The 19,881-nt window shown below is 43.6% G+C and overlaps 1 protein-coding gene across 1 annotated transcript in view; it reads left to right on the forward strand.

The window, feature by feature from the left end:
* Positions 1–1,920: 1,920 nt before the first annotated feature.
* Positions 1,921–19,881, forward strand: part of LOC310814704 (roundabout homolog 2) — a gene marked incomplete at both ends in the record, with an annotated part of 42,603 nt that continues 24,642 nt past the window's right edge. Inside the window, 2 exons of the mRNA XM_083684204.1 lie at positions 1,921–1,999; positions 15,935–16,261. Of these exons, the coding sequence (XP_083540330.1) occupies positions 1,921–1,999; positions 15,935–16,261 (406 nt within the window). The remainder of the gene's footprint in view (positions 2,000–15,934; positions 16,262–19,881) is intronic.

The following is a 19,881-nucleotide window of genomic DNA, read 5'->3' on the forward strand; positions in this document are numbered from 1 at the left end:
CTTGATTTGTCCTGACACTTGGTTTTCCATAACGCTGAGGGATGGGGCTAGAGAGACATGTTACCACACTTACACTCACAGATGGAGTGATGGATGCAAGGATTGACTGTACATGAGATCAACATTATACTTATTTTTAAGCTATACATTGTTTGACAGACATTGTAATCAAAACATGGTATACCACCTAAGCTGAAGAGGTATCTTCAACAATCAATGGGTAGATCATTAATTGAACAGCAATAACGATTGCAAATGTTTCCTTTAAACATACGTCTGAACCCCCAAGCTTATTCACACTAACATAGCAGGGAAATGTGATGCTAATGGCAAGTGTGAATTATTGAACATTCATGGAGGCTATGGATAGACTAATCTCAAACTGCACAGTGGGCACATTCCAAGCCTGTGCCCAAGCTTTGCACTCCCCAGAGTCTGTCAAAGCAGATTTTTCAGGACAAATTGTAGGACAACTTCTGTACAGTGTGTCACTGTGAATGTGAAAGTCTTACATTCATTCATTCAATAAACTTTGCACTAAATAACAGGACTTCTAACCACCCAGAAAATGGACAAACATGCACAAAATAACAGGACTTCTATCCACAGAAGATTCAAACATGCAGTATCTCTGTGATGAATTCCTGATGTAAGCCTACCCCCTTGTTAGAATCTTGATATCCATCCATTCTGTGTGTCGCCTTGTTCAGTGGCCCTCAGGAAATGATTACGGGACATGAACTCCCTAAGTATAATTCTAATTTGGAACTGCCATTGAATTCCTGAAGAAGCTCTTTGTTTCACGTGTTTGAGTGGGTAGAATTCCTTATCTCATAGCCAGGTGTAACATGGGCCTGCCGCCTGCCTGGCCTTGACTGCTCAGTCCTTGATAGCGAGTCTGGTCTGACAAATGGCTTTTGTGCCTTCTTCCACTTTGCTTTTTTTCCTCTTTAAACAAATGGATTTCACAATGCAGCATAGTATTGAATTATAGAATAATTGTAATTCTAGGTAAGCTTAATTATTGATATTGAGACTGTCACCTATTAGTTTGATATTCGAAGATGTATGGTTCACTAGTGCCATCTAGTGGTCAATATCCAGAGCTTCAATTTCGCCAAAGCCTCTAAGTCTGTAAGGTGAGGTGTTTATCAATTTTACAGGACACTCATTGACCCACAACTCATTATGATTTAAATGATTTAAATGATTCACCAACTATATGTCTTATTAAATCATCAGATGAGCGCAATCTGTCTAAGCTTTACACCATTACGCTGCCAAAATAGGCATAGAAAATGTTAGCATTTGTGAAATAAGAGGAATGTTTGTTCTACAGTGCAACATAATTTTACCAACTTTTACCCTGTCACCCTTATCATTGAATTAGTGGGCCATATAGAGGATTTTTTAAGCCATTCATCGGATAGACTATCTGATGTTGAAAAGCTGAAATTGAGATGAGTCACAGCCTATTTGAATATTGTTGCTGACCATGTGCATCCTTTCATGGCCAGAATTTACCCATCTTATAATGGTTACTTCCTGCATGATAATGCACCATGTCACAAAGCAAAAGTCGTCTCAAACTGGTTTCATGAACATGACAATGAGTTCAGTGTTCTTCAGTGGCCTTCGCAGTCACCGGATCTGAATCCAATAGAACACCTTTGGGATGTGGTAGAACGGGAGATTCACAGCTTGAAAGTGCACCTGATAGGATGTTAGGATGTCTCCGACACACATTACTGCGGGGACATAGGCAAAGAAGCCTTACTGAGTATGTATTGTGGAAGTGTTCCAGAGCCATAGATGTGTACTGTATATTTGTGTGTGTCCATGCGTATTGCGCCCTGTCATAGTGAGTACATATTTGGCCCCCACCAGCATCAACATTGCCCATCCCAGGTCTAATGCTACATGCCTGGGCTTGGCATGCGGGAGAGCCAGATGCAATCCCAGCCAGGGGTTATAGACAACCTCGGCCAGACGATCAATGGTATGTGCCACTTCTAGGTCGGGTAATCTGTTATGCACTATGACCAACCAGGCAAGACCACACCTTTGTATTTTGCATTTGCAAAACTAAATCAATGAGGGATGATTGCCAGTATCCAGGGGGGGGCCATCTTTATTGGGCTTTGTGTGTATTACTCCTCTGCAGCACAAAAGAGAATAAAAGAGCACTTGTGCAATCCTCAGCTGTCAATACCCATCTCATATCTCATCACAGGGACAATGGGAGAGAGAGAGATACTATAATCTCAGATCACTGTCTGTGTCTCATTGTTTAAGCTGCTCATCAGTAATAGGGTTCATCACTTGGCCAGATGGGTCAATCCATAAGGGAGGAGCAGAATGGCTATACCCTAATCAAAATGCAACAGTGTATGTGTGTGTGTGTGTGTGTGTGTGTGTGTGTGTGTGTGTGTGTGTGTGTGTGTGTGTGTGTGTGTGTGTGCGTGTGTGCTACTTTGTGTGTCTCTTTGTTTGTGTGTGTGTGCGTCACCCTCAAGGGATGGCTATAATTCCACTAGCTATGCGTGTGTGTCACCTCTGACGACACTTGCCCTCAGTCCATAGACTCCCGGGGTTCCAGAATGACTGAAGAGAAGGAAAGGTTGGAGCAAACGAGAGAGAGAGAGAGAGAGAGAGAGAGAGAGAGAGAGAGAGAGGGGGGGGGGGGAGAGAGAGAGAGAGAGAGAGAGAGAGGGAGAGAGAGAGAGAGAGAGAAGGAGGGAGAGAGAGAGAGAGAGAGAGAGAGAGAGAGAGAGGGGGAGAGAGAGAGAGAGAGAGAGAGAGAGAGGGAGAGAGAGAGAGAGAGAGAGAGAGAGGGGGAGAGAGAGAGAGAGAGAGAGAGAGGGGGGGGGGGAGAGAGAGAGAGAGAGAGAGAGAGAGAGAGGGAGAGAGAGAGAGAGGAGGGAATGAGACAAAGTATGTGAGAAAAGGAAAGATAGAGAGAGGAGTGAGACCTGAGAGAAACCTTCATATGAACTGTATATTCAGGTGGCACAGTTCTTTTTTTTTACATTCCTTCAAGAAGTTCTTTCATCACTTGCTTAGTACTTGTTCCCTATCCATGGGGGATATCATACACGTATGATTCTTATTGTCATCCATAAGGACTTGGTTCTCAGTATGCAGCTCAAGTCTTCTACAGCACTGTAGGCGCAAGTTAGGGATATCTCTGAACGGTAATTTTTTCCTTGAGGGGAAATGCTGCTCTATCTGATCCGGACTCTCCTCCAGATGCACCTGTATGCCGACCCTAAGAGCATAGATCACAGCAACTACACACATCTCCTCTCCAATGCTACATCTGACCCATCCTTCACACTGAATACATCCTCTCTGAACCAGGAAAAAGTTAGTCTCTTCAATGGTGAGTGCATGGGTTTTAAAAGCACAATCTGGGATTTGTTCTGCTGTTAAATGGTGATTTCAATTCATGATATATCTCTCATGTCTCAAAACTAAGGCAAATGTTGCCTTAAATGTTGTTAAGTATGAATGTTGCGTGCCTAGGGAGTTGCTATCAATTTCTGTCTGCATGTAATGTGCATTGCTCTTAAAGTAGATACAGAAACAAGGGGAGTATAGCCTTTTCTCTCTGTCGTATTCTTGTCACATTAAGACATTCAAACAATGACAATGTACAGAACATTGGCTACATAATATTGTACTACAGAACAGTGTAGTTTAGTCCTGGCAATGATAACTTGGCCTGGCCATAAAAGGCTATGTGAATGATGCATGCATGGGGTGGGTGAGTCATTGCCCCCCCCCCCCCCCTTCCTCCCTCCCAGTGATATAATAAGCTATTTTGGATTGGCCCCCACACCCTCTAGTCTTCATGGAACTGGCCGCATAAGGCTGTCTAATGGCTATCTATTATACTCTTGATTCCCTGGAGACACAGTCATATCTCAGATGCAGAGGGCAGCCAAGTGAGTTGCCATGACAGCAGCATTGGCAAGCAGCCACAGAGATGTGTGTGTGAGGAATGATGTCTGCCGTGTGTGTGTGTGTGTGTGTGTGTGCGTGCGTGCGTGCGTGCGTGCGTGCGTGCGTGTGTGTGTGTGCGTGCGTGCACCCATGCTTGTTTGTGTGTGTGAGAGAGTCAGATTAGTTCTGCAGGGAACACATGGAATATCGTGTCCAAGCTAGCCTTGCATCAAAGCACCATAGCTAATGCAATACAAAAACTACATTTTAAGTTAGATATTTTGAGTTGTCAGTAGCTTGTGGTCATCTCGACACATGACTGGTCAACTTTCAGTAACTGACTGTGTTGGATGAGTTTTCAAACTATATTTCTCTCAAGGGTAGCTTAAGTGTAGTTCAAATTCTTTCCTTGTAAATTAATTGGTAATGTCCTGCAAGTAGTAGGTTTGGCTACCCATTCCAAGGGCGTGATTCTAAATCACCTCCACTACATACACAGTTATATAACAATTAATGGGGGGATTTATTGCTCTCTATCACTCTGTTATGGTTTCTACCCCCCTGTACAAGTTCTCTCCTGCTAATAAAATATATTTAAAAAAATAAATATATATATATATATAGCCTACTGGCATTACGACTGCCAATGGCCCCTGGTGTGAGCATTGATTACTTTGGCTTATGATGACTGTTGGATAGATGATTCACTTATTTAAACAAATGTATTGTTGTCAGTCGCTTTGGATAAAGGCGTCTGCTAAATGCCATACATTTTTTGTCATGAGAGGGCTGCATGTGTTAATAACGACCAGTAGAGGGAGCACCGAGTCTCCTTATCAGCCACAGCATCATCCGGTTACCATATAGATCCCACAGAGAGTCGTCTTCTTCATCGCATTTCTCCACCATTCTCATGAAGTGTGCACTTGTGAACTCATTTTAAATTCGTGTGGGCATATGTACAAGTGCATACTTCAGCAGAAGGATGGAAAGTGGTATGCAGCTATCCTTTGAGAGTGACCCTAGAATGATCCTGATGCTTTATCACTCCTCCACTGTTCATCCTCTTTCCCCTCCCTCCCATTCCCTTATACAGTATCCCTCTCTCCTCTCTCTCTGCTGCACAACTCCTGCATCTCTTGTGGTCTGAGAAGCCCCATATGGCAGCGTGCGGTATGACTGGTTGCACATATATCAGAACAGAGCAGTAGAGGACTTGACTGTAATCTTATTTATCTAAACCCTCACACAGCCTCCGCTGAGCTGGCTCACTTCAGTGTTTTGAGGCTGCAAAACTAAAAACTCTGGAACATGTTTTTAGACTAGGGCTGCAATTCTATTAGACCTTAGCCAGGTGTGAGGTGAACTCCTCGGACCTCAATGGGACTTGGTGCTGAAATCAAGGCTGAATTGGAGAAAAAAAAAGAGCTATCTTGCTGAAGAGCGTTCTGCTTGGCTTTTTAACATCCTTGTGATGAGATCCATTTGGAGTCAGCACTTGTGGTCAGGTAGATCGATGAGAAAAGGGATTTAGTCAGTCAAGCCAATGATGTTTGAGGTACATAACAAGATGAGGATCCACATTGACACATATTGCCCTACCAGCTACAGAAGGTTTGAAATGAGAAAAGCTGGGCTGGCAGCCAAATGCAGCTGTGATATTAGTTGCTTACCTTAGCACTCTACTGGATTGGATGTAAATGACCTGCAGTTGGCCCTGGTATACTGCAGTGACACCAGGCTCTATAAATAAAGCCCAGAGTCCTCCAGGCTGACTGAAGGTCTCTCACGCACAACACAGGCAGCAAGCAGCAAGACAAAGCGTCCGGCACCAGTGACTAATGATACCAGCTGAGGTTGACAGCTAAGGACCCTCTCTGCGTGTGAACGAAAAAAAGAGAGAGAGAGAGAGAGAGAGAGGCACGTGAGTCCTGTGCCCCCTCTCCCTGATGCCCTCCAACCCTCCCCTCCCATTTTAAAGGCATTACACTGATGTGTGTAAACAGGGTGATCCATAATTCTCCATAATTCAAGGCCTGTGTAAACGGGCTTCAGAAATTATTTTCTGCCATTGTACCGTTATCTCTGTGGGAATGCGGCTTAAGAGTGTTGAGTCAACATTAGATGTTAACCTCTAAGAGGACGGTAAGGACTGGGACAAGGCTGAGGGTTATGGTTAAGTTGTGTTAGTCTGGGTCTATGGTGGGTCTATGGTCTATGGTGTGGTTCCAGGGAAGGCTAGGGTTTTCAGTCTGAGAGTCCAGGCTATAGGAGCCAGACGGTGATTTGGGAGACATGAGGTCAGGGCTTGGGGCGAGGGGTGGACAGCTGAAACTCACATTCTTTACCACAGTCATACAGACTGTCCCGTCTCACCATCTGTAGTCCTATACAAACACACACACACAAACACACACACACACACACACACACACACACACACACACACACACACACACACACACACACACACACACACACACACACACACATACACACACACAGACACAATATCACAGAGATCTATTTACTTTGGACGGCAACATGTGTTAAGTCCTGCAGACATGAGCATGGGTGATCACATTAACTTTAACAGCTGTGAAAGAGATTGTCCACTGGTGGTAGCGAGTCATGTTGTTCTGTTGTTTGAATAAGACTGAGATATTCAATGATGCTGCTAAGAGTCTGCCCACACTCCTGCTGATGAGATGTTTCCATTTGCCCTGTTTAAGCTATTGTAGCTCCTTGATAAGGCACACACTTCCACTCACTCTGGGGGTTAATACCACTGTGGCCTCTTTTTGTGTGCTCCTCTCGGACAGGCGTCTGGACTCCTCTTCTGCCGCCCAATTTCCAATCCCATTCAGGGGGAACAAAGGAGTGCAGGCGCCTGGCCGTCCGCCGCTGCCTTCCATCATGTCGCGTTCTCACAGAGCGACATGGAGACAATACAGTTAGAGGGCAGGGGCCAGGGGCACAGAGAGGCTGGGCTGGGCAGCCTACCCCAGGAGAGCAGTGTGTCCCTCTCCCCAGAGACCACGGAGGCACCAGAGGCTCGATGGGGGCCAGATTGCAGATGAATGAGAGGGAGGAGTCGGTGTGAAACCAACGGCACCTGCTTAATAAATCACTGTGGAGTCAATGGAGGAGCAGCGTGTGTTAAAGGGTCAGGGTGCTCTCTTGACTGTTGGAAACATACGCAGAGAAGGCTCATGTGGCCTTCTTCATCAGCAGCAGTAGCAGTAGAAGGGGAACATCTTCACAATCATCATCATCATCATCAACACTGCAAGCAGCAACTAACCAATCATCAATAAACTATAAGATTCACCATTATTATCATCATTAATTACGCTGCTGCTGGTCGATAACAATATAATATGAATCACATAAATCTTGATTTATTATTGTAGGAAACACGTTACATGAATCATTTTAGCATGTTATTGACATGGATCAGGTTTATTGAATTAGGCCTACTCTAGTTTCATAATTCATTTGAAAGATTTACCAATAACATTCTTTGCTTTGGTGTAAATGAAACTGACACCTGCAATTTATGTAGAGAGATTGTCATGGTTAAATCTTAGATTTTTAGTTTGGGGATCAAAATGAGGTTTAATATGGTCAGGCTATTAAGTCAGTCATCATCATATCATAGCGGTTGAGAGAAGGACTTGAAGAATGCAGACAGGTTGGGCAGCTTGCACAGACGACGTCGCTCCTGTCTCTTTAAGAATAGATCCTTGTATTGACGAGGGTTTTTGTTGCGGAGGGCTGTGTACGTAATTCAGCATGTGCGTCGGTTGACAGCCGTAGATCGTTGGTCTCCTATCACTCCAGAAACTGCGCGCGTTGAGCCACGAGCGTATCTTCACACACCAAATTCTGCTTACCGGCATTATAGATTTTTATTTTGTTTAGCAGTTTAACATCTATCGGTTTGTTATTTTTTTCTGTGACAGTCTCATGTAATTATGGAAGTTTCGTTGTAAAGATGATTTCATGATGCTTTTTTGTGCGCAGTGTGCGGGGGCGAAGTGATGCCGCTGTTTATTTCTTCGGGCGAAATTGTCATGGGGTCCGCGAGAGTTCTCAAAGTTCTGCGGGGCAATTTTAATCGCTTGAAAAATTCCAGCTGAGCTCTCATCTAGAACTGTTATTGTTTACCTCTGATACATTTGGATACTATAGGTGACGGACTGTTTGAAACCAATTTTGACATAACCGACCTGTAACGCAAAGATGAAAAACCAACAGAATATGGAGACACATATCAGTGTTGTGCTGTTATTGACACTCTCAATCATCAGTGCCACCTCAGGTAAGAACCATTATAAGATTGTGAACCCTGTTCTCAACTTTTACGCGCATATATAGTCGGTGGAATAGGCCTAATATCAGATGTTTTTGATCGAAATGTATATAAATGGATCAACTCTAATCTGTTGACTTCCTTGTGGCTTTGTTTTACAACTTTCAATCATATTTGTTTTTTATTATAGACAAATCTAAATAACCTATCTGTGTGTGTGTGCGTGTGTGTGTGTGTGTGCGTGTGTGTGTGTGTGTGTGTGCGTGCGTGCGTGCGTGTGTGTGTGTGTGTGTGTGTGTGTGTGTGTGTGTGTGTGTGCGCGCGCTCCTACATCACAAAGTGCAAAGTGTAGACGACGCAGCACGCTGGTGCCATATGGTGTGTAGTGAAGTGTACTGAGTGATCTGCTTGACACATCGTGTGATTTATTATTATACATGCCTCCAGATGTTGACGAGGATACATGGCAGTTTTGGTTGGAAGTGAATACACAGCTGCCTCAGTCACATTTAGAACTCACATGAAGGAGGATCAATAATCAACAGTAATATACAGAGAGCAACGCATTCCTTTGAGAGGTTGACAATCCTATGATGAAATGTTAAAAAAGGATAGATGAAGTGCTACTGGAATTTGTATATCCAAATGAGTGATATACAGCACAACACAAATTAGGTACAATAAAGATAATGGTTGTGTTGTGGTTATTGTTGTTGTTTTTCTGAGAGAGAATATTGTATGCCTCCCCCTCCTAAGCTCCTGTTTGATTGTGCGGAAAAAGGTTCCTCCAGCAAATTGTGTTCGATTAAAAGCAGGAGGAGGGAGAATTGCATGCCACAGGATTTGAACCAGACAAAATTGCCGGAGCTTGCTGTCTTTCGCTCAACATATTGGTTGCAGTCTAGGCACTTAACTCGCCTCACAAGAGAGTTTCACACACACACACACACACACACACACACACACACACACACACACACACACACACACACACACACACACACACACAGATCAATTTGATTCAGGTTTGAATTAAATCGCTCTATTTTCAGCAGTGACAAATCATTGAAATTTCAATTAACTCCAGCCGAATCCAAAGCACTTGATTTGCTTGGGTTTTATACTAATCCAATGCTAAACACTCCCTAAGTGCTACAGTTAATGACACAGCCTCCAGAGATGTGTCCAGTTTCTCCTCCCCCTGGTAACTTAGTGAAACATGGCTGCAGGTTCAGTAAAGCCTCTCAGGCTGAGCTCCCCTTAATGAAATGGCCTCTGGATGATAAAACCACAGCTGAGGTCTTCCCATTCCTGTACTACTACTGTTTACAAGCCATCACCATCGCTTGAGTCATATCAATGAGTGATGTCCTACTTCTGGGACTCACTGTGATGACATCCTTGTGATGATGAGACATGCAGTAAGCGCAGTTGCCAGACAAAGGCGCTTGGTCGGGAACAACCCCGCCTTACACACTTGTGTACTGGACATCTGAAATGATTAGGTTAGGCGGTAACTTCACCTTTCTCTCTGATAGGCTTGGTGGACTATTATCCATCTTGCTTATACCTATCCAGCCCTCCCATATCTACATAAGTCCCTAGGGAGTAGGAGCTAGGTCTGTTTCTAGACAGGGCCAGGCTCTCTCTCACTGAGTTCTCTACCCAACTGGTACACTTGAGTTGCATGCTAAGAAAGAGATTTAAAAACAATGTGTGTGTGTGTGTGTGTGTGTGTGTGGGGGGGGGGGGGGTGGGTGGGGGGGGGGGGGGGCAGAGAGAGTTCTGTTTCCCAACAAAGGCCCAGAGGGGTTCTCCTAGGGTGGACAACAACATGATTTGAAGCAAAGCAGCAGGATGGTCGTTCTCCCTCTGTTTTGTTTTTTTATTTTTCACACCATATTAGCATGACAGGAGTACACTTATGCCCCTGGGTAGAAAGAGACTGACGCGTGCTTAATATATTTGTAAATATTAATTAATGAAAGTACAGCCATTACGTAATGCTATAGCTAGGAGCAGTGGGGCAAATATAGCCCGGGTCAACAGGGTTGTTAAAAATATGGCCTGATCTTCCCCACAGCCCTGCTGACTCTCTCTGTGTTAAACACGCAGAAGTGAATGAGAAGCCGTGAGCAAACATGTGGGTGGGTGTCTGAAGTTGCAATTAGGGCCAATTCAATAGCTTGTCTATCAGATGGAGTAGGCGTTTGTGCGATCACCGTATGACAGGGCCGTCCTTGATGCAGATATTTCATTATCTTCATGAATAGATTGTACTTTTCTTTACAAATCTGTGCATACAGCACATGGGATTCGAGGTTATTCAGCCCTGTCATCCTTGCATAATGACCGACATTATCATTAATATTATCTGTCTGGATTCTGTCGTACAATAATGGAGTGGTTGATACTTACTGGTTGTGTTATTTCCATAAAGGTTAGTGTGTTTTATCAGCCTAACTAGGGGGAGAAAATGTCAGATCCCTACTGAAATAACCCCTATATACATCTAATGAAGTATGACCATAATAACCCCTATATACATCTAATGAAGTATGACCATAATAACCCCTATATACATCTAATGAAGTATGACCATAATAACCCCTATATACATCTAATGAAGTATGACCATAATAACAGAATGTTCATTTGGTCTCTTCTCTGAACATAGTCTCTGCCACTGTGCTCCAGCCGGATTCCTTGTACAAAACCTTCACTGTGTGGGGAGAGATATCCTTGAGAGACACGAAGAGTGTGATTACCTGGTTTGCAGCCAACATCCTCTTATTCATAGGGCCCCTCCCTCTATGAAGACATTTCAAGGTTGCCCACAATTCAGTCTTGCAGTATGTGACCTTTCTGGCTCTCTGGCATTTTATAGTGTTGAAACCCTCTGATGTGGAGTTTGTTGAAGTGTTTTGCAGACTGTGCTATTGCAAAACATCAACATAAAAATGTTAGATAACCATATACTGAATAAACACAGACAGAAAATGTTGTGACAGCATAGATGTAGATATTACAGATTATTACTGCGTTTATGCAGTCTGTAGAAACATGAGATTATGAATATGCTGACTGTCCTGTATATTTTTTCACCCCATAATTTGTTTTATTTTCAGTTTATGAATATGTAGTTGCTCATCCCTTAATTTTCTTTTAATTTCGGTCGTTGATTTGGAACCAGAATGACCTAGAATTATATTTTTGGGCAAACCAAGTCTCACCAATGCAAGCTAAGAATTCCCCCATGCCAGTGACACTCTCTGAGGAACTAACATTCTGTTCATGTCATTGAGCACTATCTAGGACAAATGGGCCATGATGAGTTTTAGCTAGAATACTGAACACAGCTTTGTAGAAGAAACCTCTGTTACTGTCAGCAACATGTTGTTTTCTTGCTTGTCGCTAACATGGTTGGCTGTGCTTTCTGCCTTTGGAAAGGTGCTCTCAACCGCAGCACAGCAATCTTCCTGTCATGAATCCAACATCGTCCTGATTAGCCATCAAAGCACCCTCACAGAGAGGTGGTGTTTTGTTTTTTTCACGACGCCGTGATGCCCAAGGTGCCATGGAGTTAGCACAGATGATTATGCAGTTGTCACAGAGTTGTGTAGGCTGCCACACAGCCAGATACAAATGTTTGCCTTTCGGAGGGTGGATGGATAGGCTGTTTTTCTCTTCCTTGCCAACAAAAACGATAAAACACGTAAGCTTTATGGTCAGTTGCTTCTAATGTGATGTGAGTAAGTACCCATTAGCGGTTAGCGCTCATTAGGTAATCCCTACGAATGGTAGGCTACATGAACATGGGAAAACGCAGAGACTCTGCCCCATTGTCTGATTCAACTTCCTGCAGAGGAACTCGGCCAAATATGCAGATCAAATCACAGCTGTGAACCATAGGGGAGATGAGACAGGTCAGGAAAACAACCAAGCGGAATTGGTTTAAGATTTATAAAGATAGAAAGAGCACGGGAATGTATCCTGATTTCTGCAGGGAGGGAGGAAACAATGAAGAGGGGAATCGTTTAAGATTAATATGAAATGTGCAATATTTTCTTTTGTTTGGTATGATTGTGGAAAAAAAAGCACCATGTTACTCATCAGCCAGAGAGAGAGAGAGAGAGCTGGGGGGGGGGGGGGGGGGGGGTTGGAGAGAGCGAGAGAGAGTGTGTGTGTGTGTGTGTGCGTGTGTGCGCGCGTGCTGGCCCATTTGAGGCACCACCGCAGCACATCTGATATAATGAGCACTCATCCAACCCTATCCTGCATTAGCATGTCAGCCACCCGCCCTGGTGTGTGACCTGAGGTCTTAGCTGGCCTGCCTGGTCGTGTTGGGATTGCTGTCTGGGTATTTTCCTCAGGTTCATGTCATGTTGGTCACTGTCACTGACTGCGTCTGATGTGGTTCAAATGAGTTCATGAAATACATAAATCTGCTTACAGCTAAAAGCTTGGATTTACCCAAACGCCTTAGCTGTAACTATAATGCAACAGCATGTACGCCAATACATGCAACCATACGATTTTGGTAATGGAGGATTTTCATTTTGCGGGACTGAGATTATATGCTGAAGCAGAAAGGAAAAACAACTGCAACACAACACTCATTGCCATGGTGACTATTGAACAATAGATTACTGTGTTTATTTGAGCAATTCGTCTATTCTCTACCACTGTGTAGAGAATACTAGATTTTTTTTCGTCGTTTCAATGATTCATATTCTAAACGTATACTACCACACATTGTTAGAGCCATCCAGTCTAGCTCTAAAAGCTTAGCCTAGGCCCTTAACTGAGAGAAGTGCTCGTCTTCCAAACAGCAGAGGGGAGTTGTAATGGATCCCGAGAGAGAGAGAGAGAGAGAGAGAGAGAGAGAGAGAGAGAGAGAGAGAGAGGCATATGAGTTAACTGTACTGTATCTCGCTGTCTCTCTCTATTTTCCATTTTTTTCAAGTTCAATCTCTCTCGTCCTTAAATGTATGAAATGTCTCTCTCTCTCTCTTTCAGTCTGGTTTGAACTTCTTACTGACCTTCATGTATTCTGTGTGTGCAGAAATCCTGACAAACATAGATATCGTGCATTACCGTTTCACAAACAGATGCATCCACTGTACTGTGGCTTCCTCCTCCTTTTGAAAACACCCCATCAGTCCTTTTTTCTTCAGCAGACTGTACAACTGTCTGATTGGATGGATGTGCGAAGTTGCCCCTTTGGCAGTTTATATGATACGGTGTGATGTGAAAAGAAGGATCCCTAAGTAACCTTGAATGAGTTTGTCTGAAACCCATTGTGGTAATTTCCACTACAATCAGTATCAGTTAATGTGTTATGTGCTGTTAAAACAGAGACTGAAAATGTGAAACAAACTACAGATGATGATGATTTACACTGTACGCTGCCCGCTGCCCCTTCCAGCTGTCATCTTTACCTTTACTTTTTCTTTAAAACAAAGCTTAGTTTTGAGTGACAGGTGTTTACATATTCTTTTCAGACAACTGCTCCTCTCTAACACATCCTGCTCCGATCCATGTCACTGGAGATAGATTTGTGTTTGCCTCTGATATACTGTCCAACATGTTAAAATAATAGTGTTGGGATACCCCAAAAACAGGTGGCAACTGAGCAGCCACCAATTTACAGCATTCAAAACCATTCCTTTTCTGGTGTTTGCAGACCCTACATAAAGTACGGAAGCACATTTTTGTGATGGTTTTGAGACATGTTTTAGGATGCATGAAACACTCATCATGCGATGCTTTGAAACATGACATGGTGTGTTGTTACACCAATAAATAAAGAGTTGTGAAGCAACTTTAAAGCCTTGTTCACACTGGCAGTTGGAAGTGATTTCAATCCTATTTTTTTCCCATATATTTGATTAAAAACTGATTTTTTTCCTGCAGTCTGAACAGGCAAAAAAACACATGGAATCATATTTCACACCACATTTCACACTACACTCATAGGTGGTTGTGAACGGTTAAATTAGATTTATTTACCATTAAGTGATTTTTTTCGTTGCTCCCTATGTGACTATGTTGTTGTCTGACATCAACACTTTGCAACACAAAACAACAAACAATCATGGATGACAAGAATTTGTGTACTGAAGAGGTAACACTAATAAAATCTAATTTGACCATTCCAACACAAGTCGCATGGCCAGGAGTCAGATTTGTAACTGATTTCAAACCACCTATGAATGTTCAGACTGCAGGAAAAAAATCTGTTTTGAATCGAATATATGGGAACAAATTGGATTTCAGTCACTTCAAACCGCCAGTGTGAACAAGGCTTCAGAGTTGCTTCACAACTCTTGATTTATTGGTATAACAACACATCATATCATGTTTCAAAACATCTCATGATGAGCGTTTCATGCATCCTAAAACATGTCTTAAAACCTTCACCAAAATGTGCTTTTTATCAATAGCCATGATTCTCAAAGAGAAACAGAGCAACAAACTAGGAAGCTTCCATGGCAGGCACTGTTGTCACCCACAACAACTTCTGAGTTAGAGGAATCACGAGCACCACCACCTACACTGCACAGGGTCCCGTTGTTACAATGACTACTAGCATAGCAATGTCACCTTAAAACTACACTGTCTGAACGCACACAACTCAATGTGATTACTGCTGTTTGAACTGTCAGTTTTCCAAAATGGATTCAACAAACAAAACAGATTTGAGCATGAAGGCCTGCAGTGTGAACAAAGCTAAAGAAATTCAACTCAACTCTAATCAACTCAAATCTTTCGAATCATGTCATGTGAAGAATTGAAACACCTCTTTTTGTTCAAGCCCCATCTTTGCAGATTGTTATGCCATTATTTAATCTGTATTTCTTTATACTGCATATTTGTTTAATATGATACAGCACATTGTTTCTCTCTCATTGTTGTTCACTTACGATATTTGATTAAAATGGATGACACAGCCTGTCAAAACATACCATACAAACTGTATTTTAGTGCTGTTGTTTTTAAGTGCATTTTTATAGTACTGTCTTGCCACACTCTACGCACCACAATTCTGATTTAGGAACCACTTTGGATGTTTGGGTGCACTGTAATGGTGTCTTCAATTACATTAAGTGTATCGTAACACTTTACACTTGGATGTAACAGATTTACATCCAATACAATAGACATGTTTTGATTCACTTTCTTCTAACAGTGTAGCTCTTCTAAAAGAAGGTTCTACAGTACCTAGAAACTACAAATATAATTTGTCTCGTCCCTGTATGAGAACCCTTAAGAACGGTTTTTGGTGCCATGTAGAACATTCTCCAACAGGGTAGGGCTAAGACAAAGAGTAATTTTCTCACTCTCTGAGTCTGCCCTCCAGACCTGGGCAAAATGCATACTGGAATATTTGAAAAATATTTGAAAAACATGAGGTGTGCTTGACCTGTCAGGCACAATGGAAGCACTGGAATAGTCTCAGCGTAAATGCTGTATTTAAGTCAAGCTAAATCAAGCACACCTTGACAGGTTACCATTTCATATAAACATGTTTTGCCCAGGTCTGCTGCTCACAATGGGATTCCACTGTATTGTTCTCAGTCACCAGTGTCAGGTTACGTAGAATTAATCACTGATAGACAGCAGCAGAGGACACTGACAGGACATGTCTCTGTCTTTTACTCCATCTCACAGGGTCTCGGACACGTTTTGAGGACAGCTCACCCAGGATAGTGGAGAACCCCTCTGACCTCATTGTGTCCAAGGGGGAGCCCGCCACCCTCAACTGCAAGGCGGAAGGGCGGCCCACCCCTATGGTAGAGTGGTACAAGGACGGGGAGCGGGTGGAAACGGACAAAGACGACCCGCGGTCTCACCGCATGCTCCTGCCCAGCGGCTCTCTCTTCTTCCTACGCATCGTCCACGGACGAAGGAGCAAACCGGATGAGGGCGTCTACACCTGCGTGGCCCGCAACTACCTGGGAGAAGCCGTCAGTCGGAACGCTTCGCTGGAGGTTGCCAGTAAGTCCGTTTGTGTGTGTGTGTGTGTGTGTGTGTGTGTGTGTGTGTGTGTGTGTGTGTGTGTGTGTGTGTGTGTGTGCATGTGCGTATACAGTACACATTATTAAAAGTACCATTATCGAGCAACAGCTGTTATCGTGCTCCTCAATGCGTGACACATGATGTCACTGTCTCGTCACGCATGGCGTGACCCTCGGCTGAACCCTCGGCCTGTTCTCTCCGCCGTTAGAAAATGGATTAGCGGAGTGTGTTGATTAGCGGAAGGAGCGTGACAGATTATAGGAGAGTCTGAAGTCGCCTCGTTAAAAACACAAAACAGCAATTTGACTGCTTCCTCTTATCTTCCACCAGAGTGGGGAGGACTCTTGTTCACTCATTGTCTCTGTAAAGTGTTCATGGCTGGGTGACCTCATCTTGAGCTCATGTTCAAAAATAGGGCCGGCTTCACAACCTCCACACTGATATATTGAGAGGCATAAACGGCACAGCTACCACCACAGCAGCAATTATTGCAAATATTTACATTGTACGGCGAGATCAGAATCTGCAGCCAGGGAGGATATAACACGCCAGCCGCGGTTATATGGCTCCTTTTCGATAAAGCGTCCTCAGTGTGTAGCCAAAGATGACAGCACGGTCGTAACAGTACAGGGTGAATGCATGCATCACCTACAGGCACCCCGAAGCCAGTGACTAAGAGAAATAATGAGTGCTTTAGCCTTAATGCTGGTGCCTCAGGGTGTAGCTGGGACATATGCTAAGAAGGGGGGGGGGTGCCCCCCCCTCGCCCCTTCGCCCCCTGCACCCCCACCCCTTCTTATCTTGTGATGATTAGTGACCCAATTAGTGTTGGCAAGGGGGGCAGTGAGAGGGCAGTCTGAGCTGGTGGTCTTGTAGGGACAAGGGGGGGGGGGGGCTTGGCCTGAGTGTTGTGGTGTTGGGAAGGGTGGGGAGGGGGGAGGGTGAGAGACAACAGGTGGGAAGAAGGACGGAAGAACCGCCCCCCCACCCACCCCCCCATACTGCTGCATTTGCTAGACTTAATGTTTGTGGCTGACTGAGATTATTGCATAGGCAACAGGACTGCTGACAACGAAGGTCCTCTTTAACTACTGCCGTACCTTAATCACATAAACACCACCATCCAGCTAGTAGTGCAATTAAGGTGATGCATAGACTCTTACTGTCATGCAGTCACATTAAAGCTAGAGTAACCCATATTGTTGATTGGTGTCCATGCCTTGTGTTATGGTGTTGCTATAGTGCTATGATTACAATGGTGGCACATCACTGTGATCAATGTACTGTAACTCCTGGCTTAGACCACAAGCTCCAGGAAAGGGAAAGTGAAACCAAACTGCTATGGCATGTTGGCATGTCTGACCCCAAAACCATTATGCTACAGGATTCCATCAATCGGATAGGGCTCTGGAACTTAGATCGATTTCTGCACAGTTTCTTCTTTACCACACAATCAGTCTCCCCATAAATCCAGCTGAAGTAAAACATATTCCATGCTGAAATGTGTCTTTCCCCCGAGGGCCACAACCCACTAACTACAACTTCAGTGTAGATAGTGGTGCATTATTTTTCTACCTCAGAATATGTAAAGTTGCTTTGTTTGAGGATACTACAAACACTTATGTTTTGTTACCCATGGTGCAGTGTGTTTTTCTTGTCGACATGAATAAGCTGCAAGCAACCAGTTGTTGAGGAAACAAGCTAATGAGATGTTGTGTATGTATCCATTCACATATTTCTTCAAAAAAATCGCGTTTTGCTCTGCCGGTTGTCTTTTATGTGAGAGAAAAAGCAGTATCTATTTCAAAAGCATGAATGCGAATGTCTGTCTAAGGGAGCAAAACAGCCGCGTTCGCTGAGCTGGATTAAGATAAAGTAGGACAAATAAAAAATAAAACTTGCTTAAAAGGCTTTAGGGCCAGATGTCCCTCTTTTCTCCTGATGGGGGATTATGAAGGGTTGGGTTTTGGTTGCAGCTTGTTTCTTCATGTCTTCTACAGTGTATTTCTCTCCGACTGGTTACCACATAAAACCCTGAGGAAAAATGATAGTCTTGATATCCTCTGGACAGACAGATGTTAACATTACCTTTCCGCATTGTTCATTTCTACTCTCATTTTATTTACCATATTCAATTCCTTTTTTTAAACTCATATACATTTTCATTTGGGTTTAATTAGACATTTGGTCTTCAGTCTTTTTCAGTGATTAGTCTTTTTTGGAAGTGAAACCTGAGATGAGTTAGCTACTTATCCACCCACCATTCAAAAAACATTCAAACAACTGAAGACATTTAACCTCAGTAAACACCACAGACAATGGTTGGATTAAATCAATCCATGCTCCCTACAGGCGGTGTCTCCATTAGCTGTGACACGGCAGCAGCACGGGGGAAAGGATTAGACCACCTATTTAATGGGTTTACTCCTACCGCACTATGGCAGGAACAAAAGAACGTCTGGCTAGCAGCTAACAGCTACTGTAGCAAGTCACTCCAGGACCTGCTCTCAGGCAGTCTCAGCTAGCCTACTGCTAGGCTACTGCTACCACTTGCCTACCATCCTGAAACCCCCTTCCTCTGCTCTGTCCTGTTACTCACACACTCACACAGACCACCCCATCCAGTCCCTCCACTTCACAACCTGCTCCCATATACTGCCCCCCCCCACCCCCACCCCCCAAGAGTGAATATTACATTTTAACACTTTCCTACTCCGATCCAGCAAAGCCTTACTCATCCAACTTGCCCTGAGACCATTCCCCCTGTGGACTGACGTTTTGGCTGCTGGGGTAGAGTAGAGGTGTCTATCCGTACTGAACTGACCAACAAGGGCCGCATAATACATCCCTTTATTACCATGACAACTCTCTCTCTCCCTGCCCGCCTAAAAACACCAACAGATGGCCCCTCCTGTGTGCTAAAGCTGCACTCCTGCTAAACGCTATATATAGAGATAAATGTCACTTTAAAATGCAGTGATGAATATTCTGAGGATGTTTTAATCTTTTAATCTGTATATCGCTGAAGCATAAAAGCATCTGAAAATAAATGGATCTAGCTGCCTGGAATAGTATGTTCTAACACCGCTTTATTGTGATGATGATAAAGCCATCATAGTTATTTGGCCACACAAGTTTAAATGCAGAAGGCAGAGCATAGATGGCCTGTTTGTGCATTCTTCGAGAAAAGAAAAAAAAAAGGATTCTCTGGCTTGTCCCTGTTGGAGAATCCTTTGAAGAACCGTTTTTGGTGCCATTTCTTTCGAGGTAGAACTTTTTTTTCAGACAGTCCAGCTGGGCTGGCCTAAGCTGAGGTTGATTAGCCCATATCGAGGAAATCCAGGCCATTGCTCACCAGTGGGAGTTAATTAGTTTGAGTTTGGACCTCTACCCCCACAAGGTCAGCTGACTGTCTGTCTGAGAATATCAGAAGTAAAAAAAAAACAACCAAAATGATCCTAAAACTGTGTGAAATAACTTTTTAGCATGTCAGGCTTTAAAGCCTGCATGAGGAGGGATCGTATTAACTTCAACACAGCTTCAAAGAATTGCTCTTGGCTGGGAAGAGGCATCTGGGGGCTGTTCCTTGCTTCTTGACA

This window comes from Argentina silus (genome assembly GCF_951799395.1).
Source record: "Argentina silus genome assembly, chromosome: 14".
NCBI lineage: Eukaryota > Metazoa > Chordata > Actinopteri > Argentiniformes > Argentinidae > Argentina > Argentina silus.